The 14633-nt window shown below is 40.6% G+C and overlaps 1 protein-coding gene across 4 annotated transcripts in view; it reads left to right on the top strand.

The window, feature by feature from the left end:
* The window catches only part of NTRK2 (neurotrophic receptor tyrosine kinase 2), a 545280-nt gene extending 531538 nt beyond the window's left edge, over positions 1-13742 (top strand). For all 4 annotated transcript variants that reach the window (XM_058445160.1, XM_032164403.2, XM_032164408.2 and 1 more), the window contains 2 exons: positions 8278-8436; positions 9324-13742. In XM_058445160.1, coding sequence (XP_058301143.1) covers positions 8278-8436; positions 9324-9509 — 345 coding nt within the window. In that variant the 3' untranslated portion in view covers positions 9510-13742. The remainder of the gene's footprint in view (positions 1-8277; positions 8437-9323) is intronic.
* Positions 13743-14633: the final 891 nt, after the last annotated feature.

The following is a 14633-nucleotide window of genomic DNA, read 5'->3' on the forward strand; positions in this document are numbered from 1 at the left end:
ATACCCATAGTATAATTCACCCTTTTCAGTACACAGTTCTGTGAGTCTTGGCAAACACAGTCATTTAACTGCCACCACAACCACGACGTAGAACATTTCCATCATCTTCAGGCTTCCTGTGTGCCTGACTAAAGCAAGTCCTCCCCTCCTCTCAGTTCTATAGTTTTGTCTTTTTAAAATATCATGTAAAAGGAATCACCTAAGGGTTTTGAGTCTGGCTTCTTCCGAAGAAAGACATTTTTCTAATATCTACACTTTGCAACAATATTTTCAAGTTGGCACAATTATTAGAGTGAAGAGCTGTGGAAATGTTATGAAAAAGCAAAAAGTGTAGGCAAACCTGAGGTATAAGTATTATCATCATTTCTATTATTATTATTATTTCACAGTAGAAAAAATACAATCAAATTTGAATGGAAATTTTGTGTTGAATTTGCCTTATCTAGAATCCAGGTGTCAGGAGATAGTCATAATAGCTCTGTGACCTGTCCCTTCAAAACAGGTGATAATTTGCCTTATTTTGGGAGAATAGTTATTTAATGATGTAAAAAGTAATTGACAAAATACTGTTAGCATTAAGGTCCAGCACATCTTCTCTTTGACTAATTACTTGGCCTTGAAGTTACTAAGTCATTACCTTATGTTTGTGACCAGATTGAAAGATGTTCTAGGCTGCAAATAACAGCAGTTCCAGGAGTGGCAATAATCAATTTCCAGGGCTCAAAAGAGGGAGATGAAGCTGGTACAGCACTCCTCCTTACCTGCCCTGAGCTATGTTCATTCAGGAGTGAGAGAGAAGGCAGAAAAGCCTGTTTCTACCCACAAAGTATCCCCTGATTGAGTAGCCACGTGCCTAGAAGCCCCTTATCACTCTTTGTAGTAGGAGAATTCTCATTTTCCTGGATGTGGTCATTGTCTGGCCACAATGGCTCCAGGTTCTTCTCCAAGGGGAAGATTTTGTGGACATTGTTTCTTTTTTTCTGAGATGGAGTCTTGCTCTGTTGCCCAGGCTGGAGTGCAGTGGTGCGATCTTGGCTCACTGCAACCTCCGCCTCCCGGGTTCAAGTGATTCTCCTGCTTCAGCCTCCTGAATAACTGGGATTACAGGTGCGTGACACCACCCATGGCTAATTTTTGTATTTTTAGTAGAGACGGGGTTTCACCATGTTAGTCAGGCTGGTCTAACTCCTGACCTCGTGATCTGCCCGCCTTGGCTTCCCAAAGCGCTGGGATTACAGGCCCTGTTTTTAACCTCCTATCACAGATGCAACATGTAACAAATAAATAAATAAATAAGGTCTAGCTATTCCTTAAAGTTTACAGGTTCATGAATTTTTAAGGAACACATCAGGAAAAACTGCTGAAACAAAGCAATGGAGCGTAGGGTGTGATGAGGAGGTCTAGGAGCCCCTTCAATATTTAATGCAACCAAAAGCTTCTGACAACTAATCATCTCTTAATGGGGCTTGCCCTTTGGCCTACAAGTTTCTAAGGGACTAGAATGTTTGGCTTCCAAATAAGTTATCACTGACTCACTGAGTAAATACCACAAGCTGAAAGTGGCCTCCCAGGCATCATTGGTCTTTGCTAGTTGAGTTTAGAAGGTCCCAGATTGACATTACTCACCTCTAAATCACTAGCAGCTTCAAAGCCAGAGAGGCATTTGCTTTGGGTCTGTAGAAAGGCTCCTGTCTACCAATGTGCCTCTCAGAAGCACAGAAGGCAGATGACAGAGGGAGAGTGAGTTTTGGTGGGGTATGATCCTTTGAGGAATTAAGAAACAAATGAGAAAAGACTAAATGCAACATTGGCATTTGAACTGGGTCTGGACAAGTGAGATTTGAGAGGAGATTCATAGGGAAGTAGGAATGGACAGGGAGGGGCAGTACGGAGAAGAATGGATACAGTAGAATAGAAGGGAAGAAGATGGGGACACAAGGAGGATGATAAATGCATTTTCTAAGAAGCCCAACATAGTGGGGAGAGCTAACTTGTCACTTCCTCTTTCGTCTCCCAGTATACCTGGAAAATGAGTGGTGCATTCCTTGTTAACTTGTACCAAGGATAACAAACAACAACAACTCATGGGAAAGAACCTAGCCTGTCAGCATGAAGAGTGGTGGGATAGAGAGCTGTCTTCAATACCGTTTGGTCGCCAATTCATGTTTACACTTGCTCAGCAAATTCCTTCATTTCCCTAAATTCCAGCCTTCCAATTTCAAAAAATAAATTGTTCGTTAAGCCACAAACAACTGAAATTTTTCACAATTTACAACCTAATGACCAGAGTGTGTACTTTGAATTTATTGAGTAAGAAATAAACTTTGTAGTCAAACCAATTAGATGTGTCCATTCTGATTTAAATATAAAATCATTGATTTCTAATGCAAGATATTTACACCAAGGGCCTTTTAGTATTTTCTTCAGGATTTATTGTCTTGAAATACCTTTCAAACAGGTCGATTTAAATAATGTTCAGGCCTGGGTATTTTAACTAGAATGCAGTTGTGATTTTTCTCTACATATCACTATCAAAATTATGAGGTGTCATATAAATAAAAAGGGCTAAAAGAGCAGTTTTTTTCTTGATATATTTTAAAAACAGGATCCATTTTTTTTCAACTTGATTTATTTTAGGCACTGTGGAATTTCTTTCTGGCCTTGTGCCTCAGACATTGTTCTGATTAGCTTTGCTGGTTTAACCAAGTTGCAGTGATTAGCCCTTATGGTCATCTGGTTTTTAAAATTATGTTTTCATAGTTTAACTTCCCTCTTTAGTCTCTCTTAATTTTCTCCAGCCTCAGAAGAGATGTGATACTAGTAACTATCTTTAGAAAAATACTCCCTTATGTTATACATAATGAAGTCTTCCTAGACTTAATTCCCAGACATAATAGTTCCAAGTCTGCAACATGGACACTCCCCCTGTCTACTGTACAGGTGGCAAACTGAGACATGGGGTTTCTTATACAACTTAGAGAGCCTTTATACTCCTTGTGAACCACAGTAGATTTGGCTGCATTTTGAGAAGTTATGAATTTCTTATTTGTAGCGTCAACTAGGTGAGACTGTTTCCATCTGTCTAATCTAAGGCTTGGTTCTATCGAGAGTTTACAGAAATGACTGGAGAATGGACGGGAAGGTAGTGAAGACTGATCACTTTCAAGGAACACATCGAGAATTCCTCCCCCAAATAGCAGCACTCACGGGGAACCCATTGAAGACATGGTATGCTTACCAGACCCTGCCTCATCCCCCACCAGAAAGAACTGATTTGTGTCCATCCCTCTTGAGGCATGTGATAGGTTAGGCAAAGAAAGGAGTTCCTTCTGTGTTCCCAGAGCTACACGAATAGCACTAGAATCATCCCTGGGCTGCAGCAGGAAGGGAGAGTTTTTTCTTGAAGTGGTGGGACTTGAGCTTGCCTTTATAAAGGAGACCTTTGGGAAGTAGGGAGAAAGGGAAGAAGATCAAACTTCTAAGAGGCATGAGTAACTTGGCCCTGGGTAGGAAGCCACCTAAGCTTGCTGGCTGAACACAGAGTGTGTGTGGAGACTGGAAAAAGCAGAAAAGCAGAGTGGTCCATCCTAATGAATATAGGATGTCCAATGGGAAGAGGTTTGGTATGTGGCTTTAGGTAAACTACTTAAACTCACTGACTTTTAGGGGCATTACTTGCACTATCCAGGCAAGTCCATGTCTGCTCTAGAGCATAACCATTGGGTTCAAGTGAGACAATTGAATAGAAATTCTTTGTAAATGGTGAAGACTGAGTGTTGATGGATGATTATGGTGGCACCAAGGTGGTGGGTGATTCCGGAACCATGGCGTTTTTGTGCTGGAAGTAACCAAAAGCTGCCCTAACTCTTCATATTTTACCCATAAAGACAGAAGCCAGACTTGAGAGTACCTGCTCAAGCTGGTTAATAGCAGCACAAGAACTAGAACTCCAGTCTCTTGGGTTGAGGAAAACAAAAATTGCAAGTCCAAGTCAACTCACCAGATAACTGGGTTTCTCATCTTGCACCAGGTCAACCTGGTGAGTTTAGTGAAGACCATGAGACCCCATTCAACTTAATTACTGGAGAGCCCCTGAGGCCCCGCAGCATATCAGGCCAAGAGCAGGAATTCCGACTCCCAGTGTCATTCCTGGGATCACATTCCATCTCACAAATATTTAAGCAAGGGCATGAGGGCAAGTTGCCAAGTAGTACGATACAAAACAAATGTCTCATTGTGTTTGTTGCTGCACAGTGTGTTGTTTGTGTGGTCCAAAAACCATCAAGTGACTGTAACTAGAATGTGACAGTAATTTGTAACAACAGTGACTTTTTGGGGGGGGAGGGTCTACTTTTGTGACATGCTTCAAAATTCTGAGAAAGCGTTGCAAAAGAAATGTTCAGAAATGTACTAAATAGGCTTAGAAAACTTGTGAACCCTGTCTGAACTTTTATTAGATTGTCCCACCACTCACCCGTTTGACATCTGAACAAGGAAAGAATTATTTATAACAGCATGCGTGAAATCCCAGAAGGGATTCTTGAAAGAATTAGAGTGAAAAATCTGCCCCAAAGAGACAGCAAGCAGAAAATAAATGATCAGATGAGAAAACATGTAAATCAAAACATGAATCTTTTGTTCTCTCTCTCTTCTTTAAAGGAAACAGAAGCTTTTTCTTGGCTATTAGCAATTCAGGATAGAGAACCAGTATCAGGTTTTCTATCTTGCATTGCTAATGACCAAAAAAAGTGGGTGTTGCTATCAAAGGAGCCACTTGGTTATGGCCAAATGAAGAGTTTAGGAGAGTGACATATGATGATTCTTCTTAATGTCTCCAGAATGGCTGCTTCTGGAGAAAGTAAGAGAGTGAAGTTTCCAGAGAAGAAAGCCACACCTCGAAAGCATTAATACTTTAAGACTTAGAAAGCACTTTCACAAATGCCTGCTTGAGTAAATACCTCCCAACAACATTGGGAGGTATACATTATTACTTACATATAATTATTAAACCTTGGCCACAGAGACATTTGGCAACTAGTCCAGGTTACCCAAGTAGGAAACAAGTAAGTGAGCGATTGGAAACCAGCTATTGTCATCCACTGCATTGCAGCTGTGAATGCCCAGGTAGATATGGAAATCCTGAGATCTTGCTAGATTAACACACCTCAAAGTGTATTTTTAGCTATCTTATTCAAGACACATATAAATGGTTATCTCTCCCACAAACACACATTCAAATAGTTTAATTTACCAAAGTTAAGTTTGTTCTTTCCTGCCGATCTCCTCATATACTTTAATAAGGCTCAGTCCCTGATGGATCTCCTTGAATTGAAGAGGGTTGCAATTTACAGTACATTTGACATATTTGATCTAGGAACTTCTGGGGTTGCCAGCTTTTAACATTTCGAGGGACTGATATCTGAAAGAACACCATGCTGGGTCATAATATCCCAGTCTCTTGTTACTCCTACACACCAACTACATATTGATCATAAATCTGGATTCTAATTTCAATATTTTCATAAAAGAAATAATTATGTCTTTTTCACTAAGAACCAGGCCCTCTCCATGTAACTCTGGGATGAAACCCTCAGAGCCATGCATTTGCCCACTCTTTTAAGCCTTTTAGCTTTAAAAATTTCTGTACAATTCAAGGTGTCACACTTCTAAATAGCTCTTGCAGGAAGGCTCTTTGCAAGAAGTAATTCATCCCTTCCCAAAAAAGAACACCACTCTTATTAAGTTCTACACTTCGTTCTAAGAGATTAGCAGATACTTCCCTTTCCTGGATATTAAAATAACACACCTCGGACAGCATAACAAGAAGACCAGGTCTCAGTCTTTATTGTGAGATTCCCCCTTCTCTAAGCCACTTCGACCACTGGGGTTCTATTTTATCTAATGAGAAAGAACAGCAACACCAAAATGCACAGTGGAGCTGGTTGCACCACAGCAGTATGCTGAGATGAACAATGATGAGATGAGCTCTTCTTTATAAGGTAGGAAAAAGGTTAAAATGAGAGAGGTAAGGTTAAAAATAAGATGAATAGCAGAAGGGATTGTTTTTCTCTTTGATTTCATCTTACCCATTTTTTTTTTTTTTGCATGTTAGGTAAACAGAACAATGCCATGTTTGTATCTTAAGAGGTCCCCAGAAAATGCTTGCTGTGTGGATAAAAATGGTCTGTTAAAATGTGTAGACCCCTGTCCTATCTGCACCACCAGGCAAGGTCCCATAATTGCCAGGAGCAATTTCATCAGCTGTAGGCTAGAGGTGCCACCAGGAGTCCTGAGTTCTTTATGGTTTGCTCACACAATTAAATGACACCAGACGTGTATAGATGTTTTCTAAACTATATGGTACATTCCAGTTATGGCTTCAGAGAATGACAAGACTAGAGATGCTTTATTCTAGGGGTTAACAATCTTTGAAAATGTGTGTGCCAAAGTGCCCAGCCTTTTCTGGTACATAAACAGAAGGGTCATTTGCCAAGCTCTGCAAGGTGGCAGCAGCATCCCTGCATGGCCCAAAGCAGTCCTCTCCTTGGCGTTGCCACGTGGGCTGCCCAGACCTGGTGGGATCATTCTACCCTCATACCGCAAGTCCTCCCAAGCATCTGGAAACAACAGGTCCTCTGTGTATGTCAGCAGATTCCCTCTCCCAAAGTCCTGGGCACCTGGGGGTCACAGTTATAAACAGGGCAGATATTTGCCAAACCAGAAATGTGCTGAGATAGCTGCACCCATATCTACCACCCACATCCTTTCTGGTTGGTCAGTATCTGTGCCATACTGATTGCAGTTTGAGTATCGACCCTGAGGGTGACTGTTGCCACCACTTTCAGACATCAGGTAAGACCATAAGAGAAGTCTCTGTCCATTGAACACTGATGACCTGTCACTGCTGAAGGAAGAATGAGGAAATCTAATGCCAATGGAAGCCAACTTAGGCTTTATGAGCTTTTTGTTTATTAAAAACTGAATAGTAGAGATGGGTCACCTGAGCCAGAAGTTTTTGTCCCTATTTGTCAAATTTGGATGCGTCATACAGAGAAGAATGAAATAAAATATCCTCCCCCTTTTGTACTCTTGTGCTTTCTTTGGTGCTAAGAACATCACTGGGAGTCACCAAGCATGTTAGACATCTCTGACACTTCAGCCTCTTGGGTTCTGGGGTAGGGGAACATTTTCCAGGCACTGTTAGTTTATTTTCTTCCTTTAATAAATACTAACTGGATTTTGAGAATTAGAACTGGGCAGAAACTCTATGCACCATTACTCTATAAACTCAGGGCCCAGAGTTGTTAGAGAGGTCCAATTTTCTGCTGTAGGATGAGCCCACCTGTTCTCAGCTGTCAGGCACACTGTGTAGACTGGTGGTGCTGGGGGGTTACCAGGATGAAAAGCAGAACCTACCAGCCACAGGACTACTGTGCAGAAATCTTTTCATGGGTTTGAAATCAGGCATCCCTGACAAACCTGGAAATGAGCTTCCTAACTTTCCTCCGTGAAGTAGGAAGTCATATACAATTTTACTTTGTCAAAGAAAGTTTTCTTTGCCTGTACTAATGCGATTGCGATCTGATGCCCCAGTCTCTGTTTTCATTAAAATGGGCATTTAAAAAAATGTATTTATCTATTGTGGTAAATAATCTAAGGAGCAGTGCCCTGTAATAGAGGAAAGTCCTGAGCTTAGAATCCAAAGACCTGAGTTTTTGTGTCTGTAAGCAATCTGAATCTTATTGCCTTATCTGTAGAATGAGAATAATAATGCCTGACCTGCCCATCGCTGAGTGATGGTGGAGGAGTTTGAATCAGCATCATGCACACATAAGACCTGAAAGCAGAAGGAGTCTGTGGCCTTGCCAAGGAAGCAGAGTCACTGGTTGGTCATTTTGGATGCAGAGTCCCTCTTTGTTCTCCTGGTCAAAGTGATCTTGTTAATTAGAAGATTGAGTCATCCTCCTAGCAGAAAGTGTGTGTATGTGTGTGTAGTTTTATTTACCCAAGGTGATCATCTACCTAATCATCATCCCTGCTCCTATCTGGTTTTGAGAGAGAGACTTGCAAATAATATTTTTTTAAATGATTTTGATCACTCTTTGCCTTCTGTCTCTGTTGCTTGAGACTATGAAGAAGTCATATATCCCTATGTGTTTATAAACAATTAAAACTATAAAGTGCAAATAAGGAAAGCAAACAGTATCCCCCAGCAGCTCCCTTCCACAGCTGGTTTCGGGGTGACTGATACCTCCCTGTTGATCCCTTTCTCTCCAGGTTGGTGGCCACACAATGCTGCCCATTCGCTGGATGCCTCCAGAGAGCATCATGTACAGGAAATTCACGACGGAAAGCGACGTCTGGAGCCTGGGGGTCGTGTTGTGGGAGATCTTCACCTATGGCAAACAGCCCTGGTACCAGCTGTCAAACAATGAGGTGTGCAATGGGTCTGGCCAAGACCCTCCAGAGGGCTGAGATCCCAGAGGCATCCATTGGCTGGGGCCTTGTTTTGGGTTGGAAGACCATGTCAGGACACGATCTCATGGGGCTTTGTTGGTGGCAGCACTTCCCAAGTAGCCTGCTATGTTTCCAAATTTCATGGTCAAAGTATAGTCACTCTGAGAAAGCAAAGCACAGTGCTCGCTGATATGTCCTTGCTCCTCTGGTGATGGGACTGAGGAGTCACTTTATGCAGCTCATCTGATAAATTAATAGCAGACGTAGCATTCCAGAATCCATACAGTCCAGCAAGTTCTTTGGTATTGTTCCAATGAAGTTTCAAGATTCTTTCCTTTTTGAATATTTCACCAGAACATTAACTTCTAGGGAAAAACTCAAGCACTTTGTTTTTTCTATTCTTACGCTTGCAAATATGTTTATATTTGAGGCACAGCATCTTGATCAGGCACCCTACATCTTTTTCAGATCCATGTCTATCTTTTCAATTCAGTTCCTTTATCCAATAGCCTGAGAGGTTTCCTGTCAGTCAGTGCCTTAACATCCAGGTTACTCAGGTTCCATCTCAGACCAATAAAAACCACAACATGTGGGAGCTCCAGTGTGAGGTTTGAGACCATTCCATATAAATTATTTTCCCACCAGTTTTGTGAAATCAGAGTGGCTTGGAAAAATGGATATAAGCCAATCAAATTAAACACAATATAAACTAACCTATAATAATTGCTCTCTTCCTTCTGAGAAAATGAAACCAAGAGTGGGCTTCTTTTGTAAAAGCCCCCTCTTGTGCTGTTTTTTTGCACTGACATTTCTTTGATGTGCATTGCTTTTCCTCCTGTCTCATCCTATCTTTGATCTCCGTCCAGGTGATAGAGTGTATCACTCAGGGCCGAGTCCTGCAGCGACCCCGCACGTGCCCCCAGGAGGTGTATGAGCTGATGCTGGGGTGCTGGCAGCGAGAGCCCCACATGAGGAAGAACATCAAGGGCATCCATACCCTCCTTCAGAACTTGGCCAAGGCATCTCCGGTCTACCTGGACATTCTAGGCTAGGGCCCTTTTCCCCAGACCAATCCTTCCCAACATACTCCTCAGACGGGCTGAGAGGATGAACATCTTTTAACTGCCACTGGAGGCCACCAAGCTGCTCTCCTTCACTCTGACAGTATTAACATCAAAGACTCTGAGAAGCTCTCGAGGGAAGCAGTGTGTACTTCTTCATCCGTAGACACAGTATTGACTTCTTTTTGGCATTATCTCTTTCTCTCTTTCCATCTCCCTTGGTTGTTCCTTTTTCTTTTTTTTAATTTTATTTTCCTTTTTTTTTTTTTCGTCTTCCCCGCTTCACGATTCTTACCCTTTCTTTTGAATCAATCTGGCTTCTGCATTACTATTAACTCTGCATAGACAAAGGCCTTAACAAACGTAATTTGTTATATCAGCAGACACTCCAGTTTGCCCACCACAACTAACAATGCCTTGTTGTATTCCTGCCTTTGATGTGGATGAAAAAAAGGGAAAACAAATATTTGACTTAAACTTTGTCACTTCTGCTGTACAGACATCGAGAGTTTCTATGGATTCACTTCTATTTATTTATTATTATTACTGTTCTTATTGTTTTTGGATGGCTTAAGCCTGTGTATAAAAAAGAAAACTTGTGTTCAATCTGTGAAGCCTTTATCTATGGGAGATTAAAACCAGAGAGAAAGAAGATTTATTATGAACCGCAATATGGGAGGAACAAAGACAACCGCTGGGATCAGCTGGCGTCAGTCCCTACTTAGGAAATACTCAGCAACTGTTAGCTGGGAAGAATGTATTCGGCACCTTCCCCTGAGGACCTTTCTGAGGAGTAAAAAGACTATTGGCCTCTGTGCCATGGATGATTCTTTTCCCATCATCAGAAATGATAGCGTGCAGTAGAGAGCAAAGATGGCTTCCGTGAGACACAAGATGGCGCATAGTGTGCTCGGACACAGTTTTGTCTTCGTAGGTTGTGATGATAGCACTGGTTTGTTTCTCAAGTGCTATCCACAGAACCTTTGTCAACTTCAGTTGAAAAGAGGTGGATTCATGTCCAGAGATCATTTCGGGGTCAGGTGGGAAAGCCAAGAACTTGGAAAAGATAAGACAAGCTACAAATTCGGAGGCAAGTTTCTCTTACAATGAACTTTTCAGATCTCACTTCCCTCCGACCCCTAACTTCCATGCCCACCCGCCCTTTTAACTGTGCAAGCAAAATTGTGCATGGTCTTCGTCGATTAATACCTTGTGTGCAGACACTACTGCTCCAGACGTCGTTCCCCTGATAGGTAGAGCAGAACCATAAAAGGGTATGACTTATACAATTAGGGGAAGCTAATGGAGTTTATTAGCTGAGTATCAATGTCTCTGCGTTGTACGGTGGTGATGGGTTTTAATGAATATGGACCCTGAAGCCTGGAAATCCTCATCCACGTCGAACCCACAGGACTGTGGGAAGGGCAGAATCAATCCCTAAGGGAAAGGAAACCTCACCCTGTGGGCATCACATGCACTCACGTTCAGTGTACACAGGTCAAGTCCCTTGCTCTGGGCTCTGGTTGGGAGAGTGGTTTCATTCCAAGTGTACTCCATTGTCAGTATGCTGTTTTTGTTTCCTTCACTCCATTCAAAAAGTCAAAATACAAAATTTGGCACAGCATGCCAACGGGAGGCTGTGCCCAGACCAAGTACCGGAAGTGTGCTTCTGGGCATAGTCATTGGTTTTGCAAAAAGAGGGCGCAAATTTAAATAGAAATTTACAGCTATTTGAATGGTCAGATATAACAAGAAAGAAAAATATTTCTGTTCCTCAAGAAAACTTGCTACCCTCTGTGAGGGGAATTTTGCTAAACTTGACACCTTTATAACATGAGCCAGATTGAAAGGGAGTGATTTTCATTCATCTTAGGTCATGTTATTTCATATTTGTTTCTGAAGGTGCGATAGCTCTGTTTCAGGTTTTGCTTGCGCCTGTTAATTACTGGAACACCTTATTTTCATTAAAAGCTTTGAAAGCCAATTCTCAAAAATTCAAAAGTGCGAATTAACAGAGAACAAAAGGAAATCCAGTAGCATCTGCAGTCAAGCAAGGGAGTTGACAAGATAAACCTTATGTTCAAGTTATATGCTGGCCTGTGAGAGATGAGAGTTGGGTCGTTTGTTCTCTTTGTTGATGATAAAAAAAAAAAAAAAACCCTCCAGAATACACATAATAACATAATGAAAGCCATATCTCCATGACATATATGTGCATAGATATATATATATATATACATACATGTGCATGTATGTATCATATTAAGGACCCATGGTACTGTTAAAACATTGTAGAACTCTGTGACGCAGTAAGGAAGGGGCAGATTTGTACAAAAACTTTTCTAGATTCCATCAGCGATGACCTGAAAACCAACACAGGTTTGTCACGCTGCATGTCTGGCCAGCTGCTCTCGGGGGAAAAGCTACAAGTTATTTATTTTATTTTAAGAGAGCAAAGTAGGTAATAATTTAAGGGATCAAATTCAAGGAGGAATGTGCAATTTTAGAGCAAAGATTTGTTTAAGGCAAATGAGACTTTGGGAGCATCCCATTCCAGTTTTGTCTTTTTTTTCTCTGAAAGAAAAAAGCAAACCATAAAATAAAATTCCACTTATACCTTCTGACAAGTCCCTAAAGGTCTTGAAATAAAAGGTTCTATGCAAGTGCAAAGTTTTATAGTTATTTATATTGCTGATTATTACTATCTCTGTTATTTTAAGAGTATGTGCTGATTTCAGAGACATCTCAAATTGAAAGAATATCAGATTGCTTTTAAAGTAGCTGAGCGAGCCACAGAATATCTGAAATTATTCATTGCTGTTCCTCCACCACCCCCTTTCTCATGGTCTGATTTTTAGAAGAGTAGCATCCTCATTCTAAAATGTAATGATCACCAAATATGGCCTTCCATCAAATTTGTGAAAACTACAACAGTATAACAGTGACAAACCTAATTCTCCAGCCCAAACCTGGTCTGACAATCATTTCCATTTAGAAACCATTGAATAGTTTTCCGAACACTTCCCATGTGTGCTAGCAAATTATTCCTATTTTGTGTAGATGAGGACGTTGAGACTCAGAGACACTCAGAGACACGCTAGAGGTCTCCAGCCTAGCTTCCAGCACCACTGGGACTGAATCCAAGTACTCTCACTCCGAACTTCATGGTTCTGTCCACTAGAGACTGTGATATACGAACAAGCAGTTCAGGAAAGAAAGCATGCTAACACATTCATGAAGCAGCATATGAAGTTAGAAGAACAAAAGGAAATACAGGAGATGACCAGCAGCTGAGATATTGTGATATATAATCATGCTCTTAGCTTCAGCTAAATTCAGCTAAATCCTTGTACACTGAACCAATGTCATAATCAGGCTTATTTAGAAAACACTTTGAACTATGCTATAAAAGATTATATCAGAATTCATATTATACATGTGTTCACATCAGCGCTACCTGTGATATTTTCATGTATTTATATATGTGTTATAAATACTTGATTTATACATATACAAATGCACATACATAGTGTGTTTGTGTGTTTATGTATAAATTTATAGGCATACAATAATAGAGGTAATTATAGGTAGGATGCGGTATGAATAATTTGCTTAAAATATGCTAAATAACCAAAACTGTTTAACGTCATGTTGCTGTTAGTGCTTCCATACTCCACGTGGGTAGGACTACATCACACTTTTCAGCTCTGTGCAGTACTGCATGGGTGGAAGACATATTTAAGATAATGTGCTTCCCAAAACAAATGAATAAAAGCCATCCCACTACACTGAGTGCTTTCTCTGGCTCCTTGCAAAGGAAGATACTTTTTGTAATGGTCCAGGAAAGGAACATTACTTTCTTTTTGTCTTTCAGCACATTTGTATTATGCTCACCTTGTCTTTGTCCCACTGTGACCCCTTTACACTTGAGTTCAGAGTTCAAGCATTCCAAATATAAATTGGAATGTTGGCAGCCCAATGTCTTGAAGGCCAATGATGAGCAGTCCAAGACCCACAGCGAGATGAGCAACTCTTAGGAATTCCCACATCCTAGAGTGAATGCACCAACTAACAGTATAGAATGCTGTCCTTTTCAAAGCGTCCTAACAGCAGGATTACCTGGTCAAGAATGGACTTTCTTTGAATCTTTCTTTTCACAAATTGGACTGCCTGTAATACCAGTAACATTGTTGCATCTAACTAATAAATGACTGCATATATACACATACTCTCAATTCTCTTTCTTCCCCATTTTCTTTTTCATCCCCTGTCTCAGGACTTTTATTTTCAATGTTGACCTTTGGTTTGGCCATATATCACTGTTACAGGAAATCTCATGAGAGGAATGGCTAGTGACCCAACTCTCCAAAAGTCTAAGTTAGCAGTTACAGCTGATTCTTTATGATGCATAATTGGAATGTGGAGCCTCTGAGGTTGTGATAGCTTGTACGTGAATTTCAAACGTTATTCTAAAGAATGAGGGGTGGGAGGGATTTATAGTTAGAAACGACTGTGCAGGAAGGGGTATTTTCTTGTTGTCAGGGCTGGAATGAATCACTGCTGCTCAAGTCAAAGGTTCTTGAATATCCTTAGTTTTTGCATTTCCCCTCCTTCTTTTCCTTTGACCTTTATTTATTTAATTATATATTTATTTATTTATGTACTTTTGCTCCATTCATCACAAACACAAGCAAAGCAAAAAAAAAAATATATATATATATATATATATATCTGTATATGTGTTGTAGGCAAAACACTGTGAATTTCACAACCACCACCAAGCAACTATTTTGCCATCTTAACGTACGTCTCAGGAGACGAAATGAGAAAAGATGGGGATGTCATTTTTTAGTCTCTGCGTTTGAGGCCAGGTCCATGTTTATTTATTTCTTTAGTCTATGCATTAATGAAAATGATCCTGAGTGGAGGTTAGCTGAACGTTCAATGCACTGGAGCAAGCATCATAAAAGCTGCTAGTAGCCATGTGTTTGAACAGGAAAAAAAAATTAGAGAAAATGAAATGTAAAGGCCTATATCTTGCAGCTTGTATAGCTTACTATTGCTTTAAAAATGTATAAAACTGCTGGAAATGTTTTAAATACAAGGTCTTTAAAT

The sequence above is a fragment of the Hylobates moloch genome, unplaced genomic scaffold (assembly GCF_009828535.3).
Source record: "Hylobates moloch isolate HMO894 unplaced genomic scaffold, HMol_V3 SCAFFOLD_10, whole genome shotgun sequence".
Lineage (NCBI taxonomy): Eukaryota > Metazoa > Chordata > Mammalia > Primates > Hylobatidae > Hylobates > Hylobates moloch.